Source organism: Garra rufa, chromosome 7, assembly GCF_049309525.1.
Source record: "Garra rufa chromosome 7, GarRuf1.0, whole genome shotgun sequence".
Taxonomy (NCBI): Eukaryota; Metazoa; Chordata; class Actinopteri; order Cypriniformes; family Cyprinidae; genus Garra; species Garra rufa.
Window position 1 is genome coordinate 36,794,530 of NC_133367.1, and position 27,258 is coordinate 36,821,787.

Here is a 27,258-nt window from a genome sequence, read left to right on the forward strand (position 1 = left end):
AGATTATTAAGGACTCACAAAAATGTGTTTTTACAAAGATGTATCCACTTGTTTTGTTTGGAAAGTAGCCTATTGGTCAACTGGGTGTTTTGATTGTGATATTTTGAGATTTGGATGATTGTTAGCTGATATACACAGAATATAATTTAATAATGTAGTAAAACTTTTATTTTGGATGCAATTAATCTGATTAGTCGTTGCCCAGCAGTAAATAATAGAAAATCTGGCACAAAATCGCTGAAATTAACTCTATCAAATCATAGACCGCTTTTACACCAAAATAATGGTTATTGAATGGCACAGGATTTTACTTTTAATGTGTCTGCAAGTCTAGACCATGATGTTTGCATATCCCCATCTATTTTCACTACTCCCGAGCTAGTTTACCTAATGAATTCATTTCCATCCCTCAATACCAGAGCCATCAGTCTCTTTTAGATGCCGTTTTTGTGTGAAATGCATGAGATCACCAATTTAATGAGTTTGTCTCAGTTCCAGGTTTATCTGCAGGTTCAGTAAGAGTGCCATTTAAATGTGTGTGTTTGTGTGGACAAGTTGTTCGACATACACTGTCTGCATTGTTCAGAAGTCAGGGTGGGTTAAATATTAGCCTCTGGCCACAATGATTCCGCCGTTCCCTGAGAGATCACACAAAAAAGGGCCGCACTGTGACGAAATATAAGAAATGATGGCCTGATTTGATATCACGACAATGTGTGTGTGAAAAGCCACAATCATGGGCTATATTTTACAGTTTTTATCAGTGCAAACAATAGGGTTCACACCGAACGCTAGCAGTTCCTTAACACTTAGCAGCGATAAGGGCTGATGGTGTTCAACAGAGGAGCTATAAAGGCAGGGTTGCCAGGTTTTCACAAGAAAACCCACCCAATTGCGTTTCTCAGAGAGTCTCACACATTTTTTGGCGGGGTTTACTGGTAAAGTTTACATTCCATGGGCTAAATATCACATTATTTTGAGGTTGCTTCAACCTGTGGCAAAAGTGTTTTAGTAGCCACATTCCATGAGAAAACCTGGGCAACACCATCAAGGTTGACTTAAGTTTATATGAAAGAAATCTCAAATAAAGTGTAAAAACCCAGTGCAAGACCTGTATGTCTGTTACTGAAGGGGAACGTGGTCTGCGATGAGGTCTTGTGTTTGCATTCCAGCATCACGTAATGTGCGCAGGCCTCGTACAATTGGATACCTGTGGGAAACATGGAGCTGAACCATCAGAGGGTAAACAGTGATGGCGTGTGTTTGCGTAAGACCACGAGGAAGTGCGCGCACACATTTGCACCTGTTCTGTTGGTATTGCTCAAGTCAAATAGTAGGCAGAGGGGATTGTGGGAAAAAGGGAGCGATAACAGGGCATAGTCTCCATTAAAAACTGAGGCTTTATTTTTTAGGCCAAACCACGAGACAAAGATTTTCCGCTCGCTTTTGCCTGCATGTCCTCTGGCTGTCAATCTGATTGACTGTCCTCCCACTGGACTTTTGTGAACTGTCTCATGGAAGGCATTTATTTATAGTCTGTCTGACTCGGTCTCTCTCTCTCGTTTTATCTCTCATTGCTGAATGAAAGTTATTTGTTCCATTTAGCTTTAATTAGTGCTCCAAAATGCTCCAAATTGTGGCAGGTTTGGAGGCTAAGATGGCTATGACGTTCTAGTTTGAATTCATGTCTGTTTGGTCAGTTTTACAGTACTGTTGGATGTCTGTGTACACAACAGTCATATAAGAGGAATGATCCTTACTTCCCTGATGTCATCTGAGATAAGATGTGTGTATCGTACGTCTGCGTTATGTTTATCTGCATGTTTACGTTGACAGGAAAAGGTTTACGAGAGAGAGATTTATGAGTGTGATATTAGTGTCTGACATGTCTGTCTGCTCTTTTGATACCTGTTTTACCCGTTTATAAAAGTCCATAAAATTGCTAAAATATCTACTGTAATATAATACAACATTTGTGATTCTTGCTTCTTGACAAATTATAAAAAGGCATAGTACACTATGCGATCTGCAGTATGCAGATGTAACTAGGCCACGCTAACCTTGACCTCATGTTCTAGTGGGGAATTGTTACAGATCTTACACACTGACATATACAAAAAAAACTGACTAGAAGAATACGTAGGTTGTCAGAAAGTGATATAAAGTGTCTCTGGATGGCAGGTGGTGAGAAAATGGTTATACAGTTTTGTTCATTTATTTGGGCTGGATGCTTTTAAAGACCAGTTGTGAAATTTGATTCTTTGTTGTATGAGGTTTTTCAATTATAAGTTATATTCAAACCTGCATTACAATATTACGTTACTCCATAAAGTAACTAATTGTGTTACTTTTCATGGAAAGTAATGCATTATTTTACTTTTTGTCACCTGAGCTGGGCTTGCTTATTTATTTTTGATAACAAAAACACAGGAGAGGAGAAATATCATTGAATAAATGGGAAAATAAAGTACTTATTTACTTGCGTTACTTATTTGAAAAATTTACTCATTTAACTCATTTTCTTGTAAATTTAAAAGTAATGTGTTACTTTACTTGTTACTTGAAAAAGTAATCTGATTGCGTAACTTGTAATGCGTTAACACTGTATTCAAACCACTACACTCTTAAAAATAAACGATGCCATAGAAGAACTTTTTTGTCTAAATGGTTCCATAAAGAACCTCTAACATCTGAAAACCTTTTTGTTTCACAAAAGGTTTTTTGTGGCAAAAGAAGGTTCTTCAGATTATAAAAAAGGTAAGAAAGAGATGTTTCTTTAAAGAACCTTTGGCTGAATGGTTCTTTGTGGAACCAAATAAGCATCACTGTGAAGAACCTTTTAAAGCAACCTTTATTAACCTTTATTTTTAAGAGTGTACTAGCTGATTTATACTATTGTATCATTAAATAATTTCATTTTGTTTGTAAAAAAAAAAAAGTCACTTTTTAGTTAAATGCACTTACAGTAGCAGTGTATGTGGCAAGACATTGCACCAGAATATTGTTGAATTATTTATTTATTTTTTTTAATTATAGCCAGAGTTAAATGATAAACATAATGTGATTAAAAGTGCTAACTAATTTTGACAAAATTTATTTTGGGGGCATTGAAAAAACAGAGTGTGTGTTAAAATAGACTTTTTACATGCCGTGCCATCAATCGGCCATATTGGTTGCACTGAACCCAAATAATTCCATGAACCAAACGAAACTCGCATATTTTGCTGATTATTGCTGCTGAAAATGGTAAATTGTCATGTTTTGGACTGTGAAAAACACTGAATACTATATAGACTGCTAAAAGTTATAACAAATTAAGAAGAATATGCAAAAAACTGTCTGAGGAACAAAAGGCGTTTGTGGTTGGTCCAAACCAGGATTTCCAAAGCAAGAATCTTGACGTTTATGTTTGTTTCCAGTCAGGTAGGTGAAATATTAGGCTAATATCTTAATTATTACTGCTCGTATGTATCTTTACAAAATATTCAAAATATCGTGCCCTTTCCTGCTTACTAACACCGTGTCCTAACTAGACGCAACGCAACAAGATGTCAGCGACAAGCAATTTTGACATGTGCACGGCAACGCGAAGTGACAGAATCACTCATATGTCACAGCCATTCAGAAGTGCATAAATTAACTGCACTCCAAACTAAATGGTTATTAATCCTTTTTAAACATTATCAAACTACATACTGAGTGGCTGATACCATCTTTGTCATGGAAAACCCTTGTTGGTTCGTATTGAGTTCGCATGCAGTTTTAACATATATTTTTGCTTAAATTTATTTCCAAGATCTGAGGTAACGTTCAATTATCTATTGTTGCTTTTAGTATGGCTATAAATGACATGCAATATGATATTCACACTTACATAAGACACTTTTAACATTGAGTAAAGCACATAATCAGTACCCGAGATTATAATTGTCATAGTTTGTATGTTGTTGTTTAATTTCTAAAATAGAAATTTCACATGTCGCCATCATGGCTAGTTAGGACAAAAACTCCAATGAACACGCAAAAGACACCTTTTATCGCACGTTGCGGTGTTGTGTGTCATTAGGACACGGTGTAAGTCCTTCTCTGTATGATTTAGCAGCTTCCACACTTCTTTTTCCCATGGTTTACACAGCATAAATTAGCAGAACAACGTATTCAGTAGTGCAGTAACTGTACAATCCATGCTGTTGTTTACATCTGAGTATCGCCAGTATGGCCACGCAATCGGGTAACCTGTACGATCTTACACTCAGATGTGAAAATAATGTGAATGTGAAAATCCAGAAGACAGAAAACAAGCAGTAATTAAGATATTAGTTTAATGATACGAACAAACGCAAAAGTTGATTCTTCTCCTGGAAATCCTGGTTCAGTTTGGCCAACCACAAGCGCCCCGGCTGTTTTTTGCACTCTTCTTGATTTATTACAACTTTTGGGAGTCTATAGTACTCCAAATGTTTTTCCTGGTTCCACCAATTAGTACAGCCCAAAACATAATAATTGATCATTTTCAGCAGCAATAATCAGCAAATTATGTGAGTTTTCAGTGATATTGTTTACGTTCTGTGCCGCCAGCGTTGTGAAAACAATTTGCCTGGAAAAGTAGTCTGGTTGCTAAAAGAATTATAGACAACTTAGCATCTCAAACATGTTTGTGCAGAATAATTAATTCACAAAATGATCATCTTCGTGTTTGAGCTTATAATCCATTCAGAATGTCTTGCTTCATAGACCTCCATTATATGTGCCCCTGGACCACAAATAAGGGTCATAAGGGTCAATTTTTGAAATTGAGATTTATACATCATCTGAAATCTGAATAATTAAGGTGTCCATTAATGTATGGTTTGTTAGGGTAGGACAATATTGGACTGAGATACAATGATTTGAAAATGTGAAATCTGAGGGTGCAAAAAAAAATCTAAATATTGAGAAAATCACCTTTAGAGTTGTCCAAATGAAGTTCTTAGCAATGCATATTACCAAAGTCCCTTTAAGGCAAGTCATGTCACTCGGCGGCCATCTTTGAAACTCTACTTGGGCAGGCAAGTGCAGCTCCTATCTCTTTGAATGGGGAAACATCAATTTCTCCAAAACTGTTCACCAAGCTGACGATTAAATTTCATATTTTAAATCTCCAAAGAGATCCAACATGAACTGCATCATAAATATGGTTCCTTGAGCTCTAATAACGTTTAAAAACGCCTATTTTTTCCCGGCTCAATGAGCCAGTGCGCATGCACAGTACTGAGCGCACGTCGTAAAGCGCCGATTGTTTCTATAGCAACCGGGACTTCTAACGACTTCTGACTTTACTAATCAACGATTGGCTCTTTCCCTAAGAAGGCGGGGCTTCGCGGCCATAATGAACATTGCATTTCCCCCCATTCAAAACTATAGACGTTTTTCCTGAACGCGGAAGTAAGTCCGACTCTTAACTGAAAGAATGCTTTGCATTTCCGGTCTGCATTGTTTCTAGTCAAATTAGGGTATATTCCCAGCTAATAAACTAATGTTAAACCTATTAAAATGTTTTTAAAAAGCACATGGCTCCATAGCGCCATCACTTGGCAATGTCGCTATGACCGTCATTTGTCAGTGCCTCACTTTAATGAGTGTGTAGATGACACGAAGCAGCGGACGTTAGCTACATTAAAAACAGATGGACGCTATTTGAATGGGTTCCTATGGAAACCGGAACAGAAAAGCATTCAATCTGACGTTAGAATTCGTAATGGTGGCGCTCATCGTTTACTCAGGAAAAAGGTCTATACGAGTGACAAGTCTTGGGTATTCTATAGTCTTTGATATTACTAAAAAAAAATTACATTTTGAGATATTTAGTGTAGGAAATGTGCTAAATATTTTCATGGAACATGATCTTTACTTAATATACTAATGATTTTAGACATAATTTTGACCCAAACAATCTATTTTTGGCTATTGCCACAAATATGTGACTACTTATGAGTGGTTATGTGGTCCAAGGCCACATGTTATACATTAGAGTAAATGCAAATTTTGCTTGCTTTAACACACTAACAAGTCTAAATTTTTGTCTGGTAATCCACAGCATGCCACAGATAGAGCTGAACTTGTATTGAACACAAAACATCGATTAAATGCAGTGAAACACAGTATACGATTTTCCGTTTCATTGCTCATGTATTGCCAATTAACAGACTTTTTTTACAATGTTGTTTTATCACGACTGTGTTCTTCTAATGTACTGACTCTAATGTGCTCGTGTAATTGTCTTACAGTGTGGATTTGTGCCGTACAGTCGTTTATATCTCTCCCGCACATACAGAGTATCGTAAACACTGACCTTTAATTCTTCTAGCTGGGACACTAGTGGGCGGGGCATAGTGGGATATCCGTACATTCCGATTGGCCGATCGGATTCGTGCGCTGCTAGAAGGGGCGGATTAGTTAGTCACATGACCGCCTCAGTTTCTCTCACTCCACAAGCAGATCCTCGCAAACACACTCCCACGTACAAACACAAGCACGCACGCTGTACAACCGAAAATCCCCCTTTTTCGAGGGAAGAGGAGTGTCGCTGTGCAAGAGCTGCATTTTGCCCTTAGCCGAGTGGAATTGCGGACTGTTTGTGGAGTTTGGAAGCGTTTTTTTTTGTCGCGTTTAATCCTCTGAGGTAATCTGGGATTCTTGAGGCAGGAATGAAAGAGATGCGCTGGAGCGCGCACTGGACTTTCACTCTGTGAGGAGCAAACAGGTGAGTTTTTGTCTGGGAAAATAAGTCGTTTTGTTTTCTAGGTTATGTTTAAACGACAACCTGTCGTTTAGAGTCAAGTTTTTGTGGTTGAGTAGATCAAACAAATCGTTGGATGTAATTACGACATCGTTAAAAGCTTCAAAACAGAGACGTATATGCAAACTCTCAGTATTTTTGTAACCTTAAACGCTTTTTGTCGCATCCCCTATGAGTTTATAATGTAACGTTAACGTTATTCCTTTTTTTTTCGCTTACCTTGTCCGTTAGTTATTCTGAGCGTGAGACCCTTGTGCCGCGACTGAAATCTGAGTCCGAAAATCTTTCGCGCCCTATTTATAGAGCTGCTAAAGATAAGTAGAGAAATAGTAGTGCATACTAACAATGATGAGGGGGTGTGAGAGTATGCAGAGAGGGGGCAGTGCACTTAAAAGTACTTTAGGACTCACTTATAAACATATGAACGCTATGACATTCGTTAAAAATGTTTTTTTTTTAAAAAACGAATTCAGTCTGAGACGCTGTTATTGGTGAGTAACGTTAGTGATTGTAATGACTCATTTGCTATCTGAAATGGGAATCCTGTCACTCTAAACTGTGAGAGAAAGCTGCTACACAATGAGCCATTGACTATAGGACACACTGTGAATCTTGTGACTTGTAGTGCTGGTGTCCCTGTAGTGTATTTTATTGTCCTGTGTGGCTATTGTATTACTAGTGTGCTTTCTGTTATTACAGTGCTGTCTATGTGAGAGAAATCCTGCACAGCAGTTCATTATTGCCTGTATTCAGAGAGCGAACAGCTGTTGTAGTGAGCATTGAGGATCCTCCCCGTTTCTTTCCTCACATTTCCCACACTTCTGTCCTTTTTTCCCCCTTGTACACCCACCCTGACAGTTTGATACAATCAACAACACGTCCTAGATCAAGGCATTGCTTTACGCGAAGCAGTCGATAAACTGAGATTGACAGTCAGGTTATATAATTTCATGTATGGGACATCTGCAGTCTGTCCCAGAGTCATATTTGGCAGATTATAATTCCATTTTGCAGTTTTATTTTCAACAGATGGTGAGTTGATGCAAAAATTATACTGTCTGAAGTAGTATAAAAGTGGGTTGTACGACTTCGTTACTGCTTTTGTGGTCCTAAGATTTTTTTAATGTTTTTGAAACAAGTGCCATATGCTCACCAAGCCTGCTTTATTTGCTCAAAATAAAAATTAAATAATATTTTAAAATAATTTTCAGCATCATTACTCCAGTCTTCATTGTCACATGATCCTTCAGAAATCATTCTGATATGATGATTGGCTGCTCGAAAAACATTTCCAACTGTTACCGATATTCAAAACATATTTTTCTGAAAACCATAATAGTTATTTAAATAAATAAAAATAAATATCCAAAAACTGCTTTCTGGCCCCAAACCAGGGTTCATACAAGGTGCTTAAAGTGCTTGAAGTACTTGAATTTGACTTTTTTTTTGTAATTTAAAGCTTGAAAGACCCTTGAAAATAGCAGTATTCCTGAAGAGGTACTTGAAAACTGTCACCTTTGATCAATTTAATGCATCTTTGAACAAGGATAATAATGTTTTTTCTTAAACAAACAAACATATATATATATATATATATATATATATTAGTGGTGGGCCGTTATCGGCGTTAACGTGAAACTCTTATCGCGCGATAAAAAAAATATCGCCGTTAATCTATTCTCAAATTTGGGTTGGGAGCTGGGTCTAAACTACGCAAGCTATGATGACTTTCACCTTGATAGTTTAACGCGGATGTATACCGAAGACTATAGAATATGGTCGCGCGTTTAAGTCTCCTCCGCCAAAACACAGACGGGATCGCGTCGTCCTCCATTCATAAAAACCGAATCTACTATAGCGAAATGCCACGTAAATTCGTCGCTTTTTGGATTCATAAATCAAATATGGTCTGTCACTTAATTCAAATCGCGATATGGACTAGTGTATGTGAAAACTGAAATGCAAAAAGACCGTTTTAATATGAATCCGTATGTTCCGTTTGCCTAGCTGTATGTATGCATTGCAGAGACGAGCTTTTACTACACGCATACTGAAACACACGTGACGCTCCCGGTAATTTTTGGCATTTTCATCTCACATGAACAGATAAACTCAATCTCCCAAACTGCTGTGAGTGTCACTTTTACCGTTTCATTTGAGAAAACTAGCATCATATCATACTGTATGACACAGAAACGTTACGGCAACCTGTCAAAATAAAAGTACGGTGTAACATGTAATGGGCTGGGTAGGTGTTGACGTTAAAAAAAACACAATCTAATAGGTAGAAAAAATAATTTCATTGTTAGTTAGTTAGTAAACACAAGTACATCTAATTGAACATAATTTATTTTCATCAACAAATTATCATAGAACAGCTTTATGAGCTTTATGATCCATTCTCAAAGACTTTAAGTCATTATTTGGGTAGCACACATATTCTGAATGCCTTCAGCAGAATTCAAATTAGCCATTTTAATCTAGATTAATCTAGATTAATTCCAAGATTTAATCTATGCCCACCCCTTATATATATATATATATATATATATATATATATATATATATATATATATATATATATATATATATATATGCCGAAAAAAATGATGAACATCGGCCGATATCGATATTTATGCCGATATATCCTGCATCCCTAAAAAAAAACAAATATATATATTATTTTTTATTTTTATTTTTTTTAAATAAATAACTGAATATAAATAAATAACTTATGAAACAAGTGTTCACATTTTTTCAATAAGCAATTTTTTTTTTCCTGGGAAAAAAAAAGTACCTTTTTCGCTAATTTTAGTTAATGTCATAAAACTAGCGAGCTAAGACAGTAGTAGTACTGACAATGTTGTGTAAACATGGCTAAAGATGCAAAAAGAGGAATGGGTGAACCGAATCAATTGAGTGAATAATTTATGCTGGAACCGCTCTGATTGATTCAAACTCGCAAAAACCAGATCAAATTAAAATAGCGATTCATTTTCAAGTTTTTTTTATTTTATTTTAAATAGCATGCAGTGATGGGTGAAACGGAGCTTTTCAAAAATTCTAAATTGGTTAAACCATTGCGTTGCAAAATGATCTATTGTTTCGAAATGCTACAATTGGATTACGTATTGCGAATAATTTGTTTCAGATCGGGACTTCAAATAAGGATTGCAAATCATATGTCTTAAATCGAGACTTCAGATCACCTGTTGCATATCATTTGATTTAGATTGAAATTTTGCAAAACGCATTAATTCAGATCGGGACTTTGGAGTGCATATTGCAAATTATTTGATTCAGATTGGAACAGGTTTGGAAATTCATTTCACAAACTTAAAGATTGAGCGATTCAAATCAAATGGTTCACAATACGCGATGTGAAGTTCCGATCGAAATCATTTGATTCGTAATCCGCACTCCGAGTCCTGATTTGAAGCGATGGTTCGCAAATCATTATTTAGATTGCAACGGGTTTGTGAATCATTTCACGGATTGAGTGATTCAAATCAAATGATTCACAATCCAGGATTTGAAAAAACAAACAGTCCTGATCTGAAGTCATGGCTCCCAATTTCATTATTCAGATCGGAAATTCAGAGCACGGATCGCGAATCATTTGATTCAGTTCGGGAGTTTGGTGCACTCATGGCGAATCATTTGTTTCAGACCTGGATTTCACAGCAACTTTTTTTTATTTATTTATTTTTTTTTTTTTCACTTTAAACGGTACAAAATATCAAACCATAAGGGCAGTAAAGTTATAAAAACAAAGAAAAAAATAAAGTATACACATACAAATACCCTAAGAAAATTAGTCATGGTTTTACTATAATGAAAGTGTAGCATAACTCTGAAATACTTTAATAATAATTTGCACCGGCTTCACTTTATTTTTGCCATTTTTATTAGTATAGAGCTGCAAAACAATTAGTCGTGATGAATCGGTCAATATTTATTGTGTATATTTAAAAAAATATATATGTATTTGTGTGTAAACACTAGGGCTGCAACGATTCGTCGACATTGTCGACAAAAATCGATAATAGAAATAGTCGACAATGAATTTCATTGTCGATGTTGTCGCCAGACATGTTTTCTCCGACCGAGTGAGGCATCTCTCTGCCGAGAGTCGCACATAGGCATTAGCTTCTATGCTGAGCGATAACATACAGAAATGGCGGCGTCCAATGCACTGAATGCAGCAGCTGCGCGTACCAAAACACGCCCGTTTCACACATACTCCGTCGGCAGTGCGTATTTTTTTTCCACACCCATGTTAACGGATTACAACGTTCACAATGTACGGACTGTAAACGCGTTCTGTGTGAGCGCAAAACGAGTCCGTGCTGCTTCTGCACCGCATACGTAACGCACACGGACTGTAGACGCAATGCAGACTGAGTATGTGTGAAACAGGCATAAAGTTTGGGAGCATTTTAGCCTGCTACGGCGAATAAAAAGATTACCTGCATGGTTTGCAAAGCAGTCCTTGTGCATCACGGCAGCACCTCTGTGATGCACGAACATTTAAAGAGAAAGCACGTCGGACAGTTGAATGAAACAGAGTTTGGCTGGCCTCGGTAAGATTTAAATAACATGGAAGCCAATACGTTTTGTTTTGGATACATGTTTGTTTACGGTATTATTGCTGCTGATGTGCCTGCCCCTGGTTTACAGGAAGAAAATGTTTACTTGATTTTAATTTATTTTTTCTTATAAAACAAATGTGCCTGTCCTTTAAAAAGATTATAGAGTTTCTTAATTTATGCATTTATGTCTGTACTGACCGATTACTGTGCCTAAATGGTTTTAGACAGGGCATTTTTATTTACTTTTAGTATGAATTGGCCTATCAGCAGCAAAGTTCAATAAAATATGCATTTTTCATTGAAGTACCCCCTTCTTTCTTGTATTTACTATAATTTTCCACATAATTAAAGCAATCTCATGCTAAATTTGAGAAAAATTGAATAATTATCCGATTAGTCGACTAATCGTTTCAATAGTCGGTGACTAGTCGACTATTAAAATAGTCGTTAGTTGCAGCCCTAGTAAACACTTGTATATGATGTATTTTATATGTAAATATAAAAATTTTACATATCTAACATTTTCCTTAATATACTCGTGTGTATTTATATATACATAATAAATTTACACAGTACACACACATAGTATTTAAACAAACTTTTATTTTGATTCTAGTATATTTATTTTTATTTATCTGTTTTTTTAGAATTTGAAATGAAAGTGAAATCTCTTTTTGAAGTCATTGAGAAAAAAAAAAAAAATCATTTAACAGTATCCATATGAATCCTGCCAAACATTTGAGTGGTTGTGTATATTTAGAAGTTATACTGACTAAATGCAAGGTGTCTATTTTTCCTGTTTCACTTTCATTTTATGGGAAATAGCATCATAACCGTTTAATTTCATGTTTTGGCAGGCAAAACGGCTTTGAATAGACATGAGGCTGTCTAAACTGCATTTTTGGATCTTAAAGGGACAAATACTGTGGTTATTGTCTGGTAATATCCACCCACCTGTTATTGTTGTCATTGTTTGGAGTTGTCCATGGCTCTGCCTTTCAGGCTTGGCAGCCTGCGTGTTGTCTTTCTGTTTCTGGGTGGGTGTGTCAGAGTTGTCGTCATCCGTCACTGTATGACAGTTGTCGCTGGTGCTTGCTAGATTTTAATATTGCATCATCAATAACACGTGAGTTTCGTGTGTACGTGAGCGGTTTGTTGTCTTGACAGGATAATAAACTTAAGCAGCGTCCCCTTAAACCCTCTTTAGATTTATTTCATCCTTTTTAGCATTAGTTTATGTTTGTGTTTATTTGGCTTTTTCCGCCAAGCATGCAACTCTTATTCAGGTTAATATGCTTTTTGTTTTCTTGCACGTGTGTTCACACGCCTAAAAATGTGTGGTGTGGTGTAGTATTGCCGCTTTTTGGCTCAGGCTCTTTTATTGAGCCCACCCTCGGTACATCTGTGTGTGCGTGTTTTCTGGCAGAGTTGTGTGACTCTAATCTGAACCATCTTTCCAAGTGCCATTTGGCCTGAATGAGCAGCTTAGCAACGTACAGCAGAGAAAAGAAGCCCCCCTCCACCTCCTCCAGAGTGAATCGCAGAAGAGAGCGAGTGTGAAAGCTTAGAGAGGTACAGGTGAAAGCTTTTACCGAGGCCTGGGAAATGCCTGACACTGTCTGGCACAACAGCAGAAGTGATTTGAAAACAGTCCCAGATGAATGACTGGAGTTTGCTAAGCATCACTGTTAAGATTACTCATATTTAGGATTGGGGATTTGAAGAAAACTGTAATGGCAACTTTATCCCATGAATGAATGGTTCTTCAGATCATGCCGTTTGTTTGGACAATCTTTAAATCCATTGAAATGGTTGGGATCTTTATGATATTGAGTGTTTTTGAAAGAAGTCTTATAGTGGGGCCCTATGATTTTCAGAATGCAGAAAACATGGGCTAAATTGCAGAATCCAGTCATAAAATGGAATTTGCTGTATAATGTCACAAAATTGACCAAATTTTGCATGAATAAATCAAAAGAAGTCCAGTACACTTCACATCAAAACTAGTGTCTGTGAATATTTAGCTGCAGAAATGTTTTTTAAATATGAATCCTGCATGTTCTGTGTGTTTCTGTGTGAACGAATGGCTGCCTCTATATGAGTACATGAACACACAAACAATCTCCAAAACTGTTCTGAGAAGTCACTTCATGAGAATTTGAGACAAAACTATTGTCATATCATATACAAACACAAACTTAAAGGTCATGACAGCAACCCGTCAAAAGAAAACTTTGGTTTAACTTGAAGGAATTGTGACTTATGTTATTAAAACACTTTTTTTGTAGGCAATGTTTAACCAGTAAAAAAAAAATGATTTACCAGAAAGTATTTACCAGACAAATGTAAATGCACAACAGAGTATTTCTAAAAAAAAAAAAAAACTATTTTTAATAAGATTATTTAATTAGACAAGTTTTTGATTGTTCAAATTAAATGAAACCATTAAATTTTGAGAGCCTGAGAGTCACTTCATGAATTTCAGAAAAACTATCATCATATGTGACCCTGGACCACAAAACCAGTCATAAGGTAAAATTTTACAAAACTGAGATTTATACATCATATGAAAGTTCAATAAATAAGCTTTCTATTGATGCATAGTTTGTTAGGATAGAACAATATTTGGCCCGAGATACATCTGTTTGAAAATCAGAAATCTGAGGATGCAAAAAAATCAAAATACTGAGAAAATCACCTTTAAAGTTGTCCAAATTAGGTTCTTAACAATGCATTTTACAAATCAAAAATTACATTTTGATATATTTACAGTAGGAATTTTACAAAAAATCTTCATGGAACATGATCTTTACTTAATTTCCTAATGATTTTTGGCATAAAAGAAAAATCAAAAATTTTGACCCATGCAATGTATTTTTGGTTATTGCTACAAATATACCCCAGCGACTTAAGACTGGTTTTGTGGTCCAGGGTCACATATTATATACAAACAGAAAACCTTAAAGGTCTTGAAATGTATTACTCAAAGTAATGATAGAAGTACTACTAATACAATTATTATTAAAACATTATTTTTAAGGAATATTTACCAAAAAAGAATATTTATCTGCAAAAGATAAATACACAAAACAGCATTTCTGAAAAAAAAAAAACTTTATATTTTTTTTATAATGTTAATTAAAGATGCTTTTGATTATTAAAATGTAAAAATTAAAATTATTTAAAAAATGAAAATGCAGTCCAGAAAATTATGCAAAACAAATAATTTGGTAAAAATAAAAAAATATATTTTTTAATAGGGCTTTAAAATGTATTTTTGTTAAATGTTTAATAAATTGCTGTTGAATTGTGTAAGTTTCTAGATTTTAATTATTTAGACAGGCTTTTTGAATTTGAATAGAGTCTATTAAAAAAAATGGAATCCAGAAAAATTTAAATGGAATTTAGAAAAAATAAAAAAGATTTTGTACGGCCCTATTATGGTGTGCACACCAAACGCGAAACACATATTTGCATTGTGTATTTGCTCTAGATTTCTGGCGGGATGTTTTTCGCGTCACTCGTGTGAATAAAAACATTTTTTTTTTTTTTTTTTAAATCTAATACAACCGGATATGTCAATAAGCTCTTCACTGATTGGCTTGTGCCAATCAGCCAACGCATCATGCCAGTTTTTAATTTGAGTTAAAAAATTTTAACGCGGAAGACGCTATTAAGATTTATATTGCATGATTACGTTGTTCAATTCGGCATTGATTTAGTATGTAGTCTACTCATGCTAATAATTACATTCACTTTTGGTGTTAACGCACCATTATAGTCACCAAGGCTGCATTTATTTGATCAAAAATATTGTAAAAATTGAGGATTTTTATTGCAGTTTAAAATACCGTTTTATATTGTAATATACATGTTAAAATGTCGTCTATTTCTGTGATGCAAAGCTCAATTTTTCAGGATCATTACTCCAGTCTTCAGTGCCACATAATCTTTCAGAAATCATTCTGATAGGTTGATTTGCTGCTCAAAAAACATGTGTAATCATCATGTTGAAAACGGATGGAAATGGAACTAATTTGAAATTATAAATGCCTTTTACCATTTTGTTATCAATTTAATGCATCCTTAATGAATAAAAGTGCATTTATTTAAAAGAAAATCTTATCAACCAGTGGTACTGAGTAATCTGGAGAAATTCAGTGCTCTGTCATTTTTAATGCTTTACAGCTTTACTCACACCAAAGAGAGAAGTCCACATGTCTGGAACAATAGTGTTTGTGTGTGAGAGAGAGAAAAAAAATCAGGCTTAACTAAACCTGATAGTGTTATAGGATAGTGCTGCCCTCCTGTTGGTTGACCTGACGCCACCCTTCACTGTTGGCGGGACAGCCACTCTATTCTTTTTGTCCAGAGTGAACAAAGAACGAAGTCCATTGTGAATAGTGATACGCTCAGCAAGCGAGTTCAGCTAATGTGCGGTTGCCTGGTTTTTTTTTTGTTGATTGTATTGATCGGTGGACTTACGTGCGTGTTTGTGTGGGATGGGTGATGGGTCTGTCCTTGGGGCATTACTGATCGAGACTGTTTTGCCTGTCAAATGAAGTGCACAGGCTTCCTCTCTCAGGTTTTTTCATTCAGGCAGTGCAGTATGTGTTGTTAAGTGTTTACTAGGGATGTGTAAAAATAAGTCTTTTATATGAATAATGACATTCAGGTTAAATCTCTCTCTTTCTCTTTAGGTGAAGACAGCAGGAAAATACAGTAGAGATGAGTGGCGAGTTGAGACAGGAGGTGGTGACAACCCCTCCGCCCCCCAGCGTGGGGAAAAGGGAAGGCTACTTTGACCGAATCAACGAAAATGACCCTGAATATCTGCGTGCTCGCAACATGTCACCCGACCTGCGACAAGACTTCAACATGATGGAGCAGAAGAAAAGGGTCACACAGATACTACAGAGTCCGGTAAGTGAAAACGAACACACACTGAAATGACACTTTGGTGTTCTGGTGAAAAATGGCTTGTAAATCGCATAGGTTTTGTATTTCTTTTTGGAGCTGATTAGTCATAGGCCTCGTTGATTTGAGCTTATGTGCCTTTTTTGGATTATTTTAGAAATATTCACTCAAAAAATGAGGCCTGTGATCAGTTAGTTCCAAAACAAAATACAAAGCCTGTGCTATTTGAAATAAAACGGGTTGATAAAAATATTGAATTCTATATTTGGTATTGGAGAAGCAGTTTTTTGTAGGCCGACCAGTTTTGTCTGGAAACAACGTGGTGGAAAACAAGGGCCCTATGATTTTTGTGATGCGGAAAATGCGGGTGGAATTGTGGAATCCTTTCATGAAAGTGGAATTTACTGTGTAACGCAGAATTTGCCAAATTTCGGATGAATAAATCAAACGTAGGTCAGTACACTTAAATCAAAATGTGATATAGATGAAATCTGTGAATATTAAGCTGCAAAAAGACTGTTTAAATTTATTTCCTGCATGTGTGAATGAACAGAGCAGACACGGTTTTGTTTGTTAAGCACATACTGAAGCGCACATGATGCTTGCAGTGTTTTCAGACTCTGCCATTTTATTATATGAGTACGTGAACAGATAAACATAATCTCTGGAACTTCTCTGAGAGTCACGTGATGAGCTTTTTACTGTTTCTTTTAAGAAAAACTATAGTCATATATACAAACAGAAAGTGAAAGGTCTTTATAGCAACCCGTCAAAATAAAAGTTTGGGTTAACTTGAAGAAATTGTGACAGAAATATATTACTTAATCTAATGGTAGTACTACTGCTAATAAAATTATAAAAAAAAAATTTTAGGGATTGTGTACCAGAAAAATTATTTCCCAAAATATATTTACAGTCAAACTAAAATTTATCCAGACACCTTCAACATTTCTCACAATATCACCATTTATTTGCCAGTTTAGAAAATGCTAATAAAATATGACAAGAGCTCAGAGTTAAACTGTGTCAGAACAAATTCATCTTAATAATGTCAGATAGCTTTGGTAGAAATGTATGTAACAAAACATGGTCAGGTCAAAGTGTCAAATCAAAATTTTGGTCCAAAAGTTTTATCAATTTTACTGATAGTCCACTGTATGGAGAAAACTATAGTGTCCTGCACCAACTAGTAAAAAAAACATACCAAAATATCTGTTGTCTGTCTAAATAATTTTTGGTTTGACTGTACCAGAAATATGGAAATACACAACAAATTGTAAAATGTAAATACATCACATTATATATATTTTAATAAAATTAATTTATTAGACTTGCTTTTGATTTATTCAAATTTAATGAAACCATTAAAATGGAATCCAGAAAATGAATGTAAAACCCAGAATTTTGGTAAAAATAAAACTGAATTTGAAAAAAAAAAAAAAAAAGTAAAACAGATTTTATAAAACCATTATAAAATGTAATTTTGGGTAATATTTTAATAAATAAATTGTGTAAGTTTCATGATTTCAATGAATTAGAAATGCTTTATTTTATTTTTTTGTAATTTAATCAATAAAACTGTCTAGAACAAATTTGAATGGAAAAAATAACATTGGGAAAAATCAAAATGGAGAAAATGGAATTTGAAAAAAAAAACAAAAAAAACAAATCCCTATGAAACCCTAAAAGTAAAAAAAATAAAAATAATAATTTGCAAAAATTCTGCCAATTTTGGGAAGTTGTTATACCTTGTATAAGCAAAGTCAAGCTTTAGTCATAACATTAATTAGCATTTTCGGGAAATGAAAATCCTCTTTGGGTTAAAATGACCAGAACACAACATGAGGATTAAAAGTAAACGTTTTCTTGTATTTTTTTTTTTTGTTGTTGTTTTTTTTGTTTGTTTTTTGCAGTGATGCTCTGAAAGAACCATTTTTAGTTTCTAGAAGAACCTTCGGAGAATAGTTCTTAGAACAGTTTTTCTTAGTGTGAGAAACATTAAGTATAAAAGAAAAACAATATTTTCCACTGTAAAGAACCTTTTGTGCATTCCAAAGGTTCCATTGATGGTTCTTCATAGAACCATTAATGCCAGAACTTTGTTTACTCTTGAAAAATAAAGGTTCTTTATTGAAATCCTTTGTTCCGTTAAGAACCTCAAACATCCATGGAACCTTTCCAACAGACAAAAGGTTCTTCACAGTGAAAAAAGTTTTTTGGTTTGTAAAATGTGACCCTGGACCACAGAAACCAGTCATAAGGGTCATTTTTTTGAGATTGAGATTTATACATCATCTAAAAGCTAAATAAAAAAGCTTTCTATTGATGTATGGTTTGGATTGTTAGGATGGGACAATATTTGGCTGAGACACAACTATTTGAAAATCTGAAAACTGAGGGTGCAATATTGAGAAAATTGCCTTTAAAGTTGTCCGAATAAAGTTCTTTGCAATGCGTATTACTAATCAAAAAATAAGTTTTGAGATATTCACAGTAGGAAATTTACAAAATATCTTCATTTAACATGATCTTAATATCCTAATGATTTTTGGCATAAAAGAAAAGTTGATAATATTGACCCATACAGTGTAATTTTGGCTATTACTACAAATATACACCTGTGTTACTTAAGACTGGCTTTGTGGTCCAGGGTCACAAATGTTCTTCACTCTTTTGGTTGTTTTCTTTCTGAAAGGTTTTTTGAGGAACCAAAAATGTTTCTTCAACCTCTTTTGGAACCTTTATTTTTGAGAGTGTTATTGTAAAGTACAAGGATGTTTTTGCACTTTTCCCCATGTGCTTTCGATGTAAAAGTGTTTACTTATAGATTTTATAGGTTGTCTCGAGCCCATGTGGTTTCGAGTAACACCACACGGCCGTGAAGTTTACATTCAAAGCTTGGCTTGAACTTCTAAAGGTGGTTTTGAACCCAGCTGGTTGCACCTTACACTGCCTCTCTGTTTACAATGAAAGATTTATGGTTTATTCTCGTCAGATGACTAGGTTTGTCAGTCAGTTAATTGCGTGTTTTGGTGTGATGTTTTGAGTTACAGCTCAATCGCGCACACAAAGCCACAGCTGCACCGTGAAACCCATCTGGAAGACCACACCCTATTACACGCACACCGCAGACTTCCACATCTTGTATATAAACACAATCCAGCCAGCGAAGCACCTCTGACCTACAGTACAAAGAGCTTATAGCGAACACACTCACACATGAGATTAGTTAACACACACTGGAGAGATTACAGTGACCATACTGCACAGATTACACTACTACCCACATTTCAGCAAACACATACTGTGTTTGAAGGACTGTTCAGAGTTCAATACAAGTTAAGCTGTATGGATGGCATCTGTCATATGCTGTCGATTACCACTGCAAACAAATCCAACTCCCACACATTGTGAAAACAGCTACTTTTATTCAGCAAGGATGCATTCAGTTAGTCAAAATGACAGTATAGACATTTATAATGTCGCAGGAGATTTCAGTTTCATGTAAATGCAGTTCTTTGAAACTTTCTATTCATTAAAGAATCCTGAAAAAGTATCATGGTTTAGAATATTAATAATAAACTGGTTGATAGTTATAAAAAATGTTCCTTAAGCACCAGCAGTTGCTGGAAATTCAGGTTTGATATGAAAAATGACATTTAAAAAAATAGTAAATTAGAGCAGTGTATTTAAATTGCAATACTTAACAGTACTACTGTTTTTTTGCATTTTTAATCAAGTGAATGCAGCCTTGGTGAGCATAAGAGACTTCTTTCAGAACATTGGAAAAATAAAAATCTTAGCGATGCCAAAACTTTTGAATTGTAGTGAATACATTTTTAGATTTTTTTCAGTAAGAATTGTTTTGAAGTTAAAAATTGTAATACACTTTTAAAATAATAACTGTGTAATACCCAGCTGTTAATGCACATTTGTGTTCTAAGAAAATTGTGTCTAATAAAAAAAAGTGTGCAAAATGATTTATTATTTAAATAAAACAAATATTACATAAAATTTCATAAAATTATAATTTTCATAAAAATATTAAATTAAACAAATGTAGGATTTGTTATATTATTATTAGTGTAATTTTTTTAGCTGTTCTTGCACATTTGTGTTGTAATGATTTATCATTTAAATGAAAGGAATATTACGTAAAATAATTAAAACTGTATATAAAATCATTTTTAAAAATCTTTTAAAATTATGGTATTTAAAAAAAAAAAAGTTAAATTAAAATGGTGATTTATTATATTTTATAAAAACATAAATGACAAAAATGTGAAGTTTGTTTTATAGTAACTGTGTAATATCCAGCTGTTATTGCACATTTGTGACGTAAGGAAAGCTGCATCCAATATTTGTTGAAAATACTATAATTAAAACTTACTTCATTTTTTCTAAGTATTTTTAAAAATGTAAGATTAAATTTATAATTTATTATAATTTATAAAAATATAAATGATAAATGTAAGGTTTATTATATTATTAGTAATTGTGTAATTGTGTTCTTGCACATTTGAGTTGTAAGGAAAACGGCATCCAATTAAAAAATGTGTGCAAAATCATTTATAATTTTAATAAAAATAAAAAAATAAAAAAATATTATATAAAATAATTAAAACTATATAAAATAATTAAAAAACTTTTTTTAAATGTGAGTTTTTTATATTATAATTAATTGTATTGTAAAATGTGTGCAGAATAATGTATAATTTTAATCAAATAAATATTACATAAAAATAAGTAAAAATATATATACAATAAAGTTTCAATTTTGTAATATTGACAAAAAAGTTCAATTAAAATTAATTTATTGATAAAAATATAAATGATAAAAATGTGAGGATTATAATATTATTTGTGTAATATCCAGCTGTTTTTGCACCTGTGTCCATCCAGTGTAAAGTGTGCAAAATAATTTATAATTTTAGTAAAAAAATATATTTTTTATAAATTAGCCAATTGTAATTTTAACTTAATTTAACTTTTTAATGTATATACGTATGTGTATGTGTGTGTGTATATATGTATATGTATGTATGTGTGTATATATATATATATATATATATATATATATATATATATATATATATATATATATTTATTTATTTATTTATTTATTTATTTATTTTTATTTTTTTACTCTACATTTGTGCAGTTTTCAGTGGGTTAGTGATATTTTTTAAATATATATAAATTAATAAATAAATATTTTTTTAAATGGGTTTTTATACAAAAACTGCTTTTTTATGTAAAATTCACTTTATACAAGTCCCACATTTCTAACTTTAATTCATGGGGATAACATGGGTAATTTCACATGGTTTAGTGTAAGATTTTTGCCCATCTTTTGGAAAATCCAGTTTTAAAAGTAAAAAAAAACAACAACTACAAATAGCTTTTACCAGTAGGTGGCTGGCTATTTGCTATTTGACCACCTGAAAGATATTTTTTCACAAGTTTTTTTCAGTTGAATTCATATCTACAGTACAGACCAAAAGTTTGGACATATAAATATATACAGGTGTATATATATATATAAGTTAAATTAAGTTAAAATTACAATTGGCTAATTTACAAAAAATATAAATAATAAACATGTACAGTTTATTGTATTTATTGTGTAATATCCAGCTGTTATTCCACACTTGTTATGTAGGGTTTGAGCACTGTATGTGAAAGTGAAACAGATTCTGTCATTGATCTCTGTGACTGTGATAAAAACAGAGGCGGTGTGACAGTACGGTTAATTACAGCAGCACCGCTGGGCTTTATTAGCAGCAGCTGTCCGAGCACGTGTTTCTGAGACACACTATATACTCTTCTCACTCTCAATCCTTCACTCTCCATGGAGCGGAGCCAGGCAGGGTAGGCAGCAGGTGTATCGGCACACAGGCCAGTGTGTTTACGTCTACACTATCAGAGCTGATTCAACAAGCCTCTCTTTCATCTCCCTCCCTCTCTGCAAGGCTTTCTGCGTCTGCGTGCGCACATGTAGAAGAGCGCTGCTTAAATTACACGTCTGTCCGTAGACTGTGTTTAAGGTCAGACTATTATAGGCAGGGCGGAGTTTGCTATGCTTAGACCTCATCTGTGCTGTCACAACCAAAACAAATGAAGACATCTCAGAAACCAAGCGGAAAAATAGCGGTTTGCACCGAGGGACCGCTGATATTTACTTAGGAGGTTAAACAACATGTTAATGATATTAAACCGTAATGGCACAATTGAATTTGTCTTGAATTTCCTCCCTTGGGTTATTTTTAGTTCCCCCCCACTCCCCTCTGTTTCCCTCTTCAGCATTAAAGCGTGCCATTCCCAGAGTCCTAGCTGTTTTCCAAGACCACTGTGGTTTGGGTTGGTCGGGACTCTTACGTTTAAGAGGAATTCTCGTCGAATTCGTACCCCGTCCCGGGCGTCCAGTTCTCATTCAAGCAGAATTTAATACTCGCACAGGGAGTTAAAACCCAGGATAACTCTATCTCACCTTTGTACTTTGGCTAGACTTAGCCAGTTTTGGCTCGGGCCGTTTCGTTTGAAGTGCGACCCGTGTGAGGGGAATGGGTTACTAAAGCAAATTCACTTCATTTGATCAATACAGACTCTGGCCCACATTAAAACGTCACAAAGCTCAGATAATGTCTATCTTCCCCCAGGTTTGATATTAATGTAGTTACTATGTTTTGTGTTGTTTTGAGGTTAGTTCTTCACCACTTTGATCTCTAGTAACAAGTGTGGGCATGTTAGCCTATGTTTGTGATGGCGTATCCCTACTCAAGCATGTTGGCTGCAGGTTTGTTTTGGAGGCATCTTTGATGATTCCCACGGTTAATCTTTCGTCATGCTTCAGTCATGATGCCGTTCACTTTCAGCACTCAGCTGAAATATATAAATATTCACATATTTAGTTCAAGACAAGCATTAGTTTTACTACTGCCCATACTTAAAGGAGTAGTTCACTTTCAGAACAAAAATTTGCAGATATTGTAGTCACCCCCTTGTCATCCAAGATGTTCATGTCTTTCTTTCTTCAGTCGTAAGCAAATTGTTTTTTGAGGAAAACATTTCAGGATTTCTCTCCATATAATGGACTTCTATGGTGCCCCCGAGTTTGAACTTCCAAAGTGCAGCTTCAAAGGGCTCTAGGAAAGAAGGGTCTTATCTAGCTTTTGGTTATTTTCTAAAAACAAATTACAATTTATATACTTTTTAACCTCAAATGCTCATCTTGTCTAGGTTGGCAAGATGAGTGTTTGAGATTAAAAAGTATATAAGTTGTAAATGTTTTTAGAAAATAATCGATCGTTTCACTAGATAAGACCCTTTTTCCTCGGCTGGGATCGTTTAGAGCACTTTGAAGCTGCATTTAAACTGCATTTTGGAAGTTCAAACTCAGGGGCACCATAGAAGTCCATTATATGGAGAGAAATTCTGAAATGTTTTTCTCAAAAAACATCATTTCTTCACGACTGAAGAAAGAACTACAATATCTGTAAATTTTTGTTCTGATAGTGAACTACTCCTTTAAGGTGCGTTCGCATTAGCAGTAGTCGAGCAAAAAAGGTCATTGACTGTTGTTAATAGTGTATGAAGCACTTCTCACACAGAAATCACTTGAAAACGAAGCAGCTTTATGTTAGGCAACATGTGAATTCGCATGACCAACTTGAACCCTTGTGAAACCTCCATGGGAAATTATTTCGCCCTCACATGAAATGCTCAATCATGTAGATTCCTATTGAAATTTTGCTGTAAATGGTGTTTGCACACCAAAAAGGAATAAGTTTTATTGCATGAGTAGATTACATACAAAGTCAATTAAAAGGCACGAATTGAGTAACACGATTGCTGCGAACACACAATATTCACCTCAGTCGCATCTTTCACTCAAGTTGGCAAATTTCAACTGGAGCGGGAAATTCACATTTAGCAAAGAGTTTGACGCTTCCAGTTGCACACCAAAAGCAAATGTAATTATGTTGTGCACACATGTTGTGCAATATTCGCAAGCCACTCAGCAAAGAGCTTCCAGCAAAGGCTCGTCTAGTTGCACACCAAAAGCGAATTAAATAATTTGCGTGAGTACTTTACATACAAAGTCAATCCAAAGGCACAAATTCCATGAATGCACAATATTCGCATGACATGTTTATGCACAAGCCAATCTCAAGCCATAACTCAATGCAAAAACGCAAATGGGTGCAAATGGAACAGTGCGATTACCGTGAATGTGCAATATTCGCCTCAAAAGCGTTATATTTTTCTTAAATGTATACGTGTGTGTGTATTTATATATACATGATAAATGTACACAGTACACACATGTATTTTGCACACAAAAACTTATTTTGGATGCGATTAATCGTGATTAATCGTTGCCCAACACTAGAATATTCACTTCACTTTTGGTGTGCACACACTATTACAATTCTTAACCCCTTACCATAACTTTCTAGGCTATTATGTGTGCACTAACGTCACAAATTTATGGCTTCTTTCTTCCCCTTTGTTTTCTCAGTGTATGTCTGATGAATGAGGCTGTCATTCAAATCCAAACAAACTTAAAGGCCAATTTATTGTGCTTCCCGTGTAGTTTGTTTCACCCTAGATTAGGTAATCAAGCCCCAGTTAACTATAATGACGTACACACACACACACACACGCACACACACACACACACACACACACACACACACAAACTCAATGAGAGTTTGGCAGGGATGGCCCGCACATGGATACACAAACACCATGTCTACTTCCCTGGGGCTGCCTGGCAACTGTCGCTATGGAAATCAGACTTTCTTTAGCTCAATCTCTCCAGACCTGTGGTGCGTACTAGAATGCCAGTTAAATGGCTTTATGGGACACAGATCAGCCAGAACACATCCCAGAATAGAAGGACAGTCTGTAGATTTGAAGAGGAATTTACATTTCGGATTGCTGTTTTCCTGTAGTCTTACACAGCCAGACTTGGATCAACTTGCATGAAACTCTGACCAAGTTAAACTTGTGAAACGACAGTTTTGTTTATTTGTTGCTGTTTATAGAAAGAATTATCTCAAATGCTTGTTGCCACAATAATAGACCAGCTTGGGAAAAAACTCTTGGCAGGATTCAGACTTTATTTTACGCTCAAAGCACAATGTTTGTATTTGTAAATAATGAGTTAACTTTTACCAAGTGCCTCAACCTGGCAAATCTAGCGATTAATTGATGCTTATTGCAATCCAGTATCATATAAACACGACTTTAGTTTATCCCAGTGCCTGCAGTTTGCATAAAACCAATCAGTCCGATTAAAGCTGCAGATTTTTACTACTGCTTAGTGTGCAAAATACACCAGGCTATCAGTGAACAGAACATGCCTGCTGAGATGAGTTTGCCTTCCTCGTTCTGATCTATGCATATTTGCATGGTTTTTGCATGTTTGTATCTCACCAATTTCAAATACAGTGCCAAGTGAAGTTGTACGTACGCACAGTCAAAATTTTAGGAGCACCTTCTAATCAATTAACCAAAAATCTGAGCCTTCCAATTATGATATAATATTTGACTCCTTAAAGGGATTTTCAAAGGAATTTTACTTTATTAAAAGTACGTCATCTTTAAAGATTTTTACATTTTTTAATGAAAACAACAGCATAAGAACAAGTAGAATAAGAATAAGTTACCAGTCAAATGAAATCAGTATTAACAAAATTCATTTGTACTACAGAGGTGACACAGAAGAACACAAAAGTGGCTTGGTGGTGTATTTTCATATGTATAATGAGGCTCAGAGGTGGCATGAGTGCAATCAAATTCATAAATTCATGTTGAGATTAATGTTTTAAATATAAACTGTTGAATACAGAAATATTAACTGATTTAAATGACTGAAAAGATACTTTTAAAAATGAAACTATGTCTGCCAGTAGGTGGCGGCTAGTCACTGATTTAATTACTGAATCATATCATTCATTTGATTCGTTCGAACGGCTGATTCATTCAGGAATAAAGCAAGTGGCTGTCTTTATGAATGGAAAATTGAATCATTTTACTAGATTTGTTTAAAAATGCACATTCATTCATAAACGAAACACCGCTGTGTTTGAATAGAAATGGGCAGCGGCTCAGTTGTGACTTGTTTCAGACCATTTTTGATGACGAAATAGATCAAAATCAGGCAATAGTGTTATAGTCAGACAATGTAAGTCACTTCTTTTTTATTGAACTGTTGTATTAAATCAATATCTCATTTACAAACTCCCTTAAAATCATTAAAAGCTGTCACTCATTATAATCAACGAAGCTCTCTGCACTGCACAATCAATCTTTTATTTACACTCTCTCTACACTTTATGAAAGGATTTGTGAGATATGTCTGTGATACATTACTCAACGGAAACCTATGCTGATCAGGTCAGTCGCATGCAGTAGTTTTCGGTCGTAAATGCGCACTGTAGAGCCCTGCTCACAACTGTTAATAAGACAAGTCTATGTGCAGTTGTACAGTAAGAATGAACAGTCTTCGTAAATGAGGCATTGTGTCAGTTTGACTCTCCTCTGTCATTACTCTGCGGTATGTGAGCGTCAGTGTCTGTTTATCCTATGATTCATTCTGTCGTCTGAGCTCTTTGATCAGTGCCTCAGACTCCGAGCAGGTGTGCAGAATGACAGTGCATCATACTGAAGAGCTTCATACTGGTTATAAAACCAGTTACGGATGATTTCCTTCCCTAAACACTGAAAATAAACATCCTTCAAAGTTCCAGTGGACTGAAAATGGATTTTGGACAGATCCAAAGAATTTAAAATGGTACTTTTCATCCTTCACTGCCTTGTTTTTTTGACTGTAGAGAGTCTTCTCCAACTCTTCAGAGTAACTGGAGTAGGCCTCTGGGTTAATAGACTTAACTATCAAGATACAAGTGGAAAAAACTTGAGTACAGAAGGTTTAAACATCCAGGAGCGTGAGAGGATTACAGC

The 27,258-nt window shown here is 34.9% G+C and overlaps 1 protein-coding gene across 1 annotated transcript in view; it reads left to right on the forward strand.

Annotated features, from left to right (window-relative positions):
* Positions 1-27,258, forward strand: part of add3a (adducin 3 (gamma) a) — a 110,997-nt gene that overhangs the window by 21,397 nt on the left and 62,342 nt on the right. Inside the window, exon 2 of the mRNA XM_073843706.1 lies at positions 16,071-16,293. Within this exon, the coding sequence (XP_073699807.1) occupies positions 16,099-16,293 (195 nt within the window). The 5' untranslated portion in view covers positions 16,071-16,098. The remainder of the gene's footprint in view (positions 1-16,070; positions 16,294-27,258) is intronic.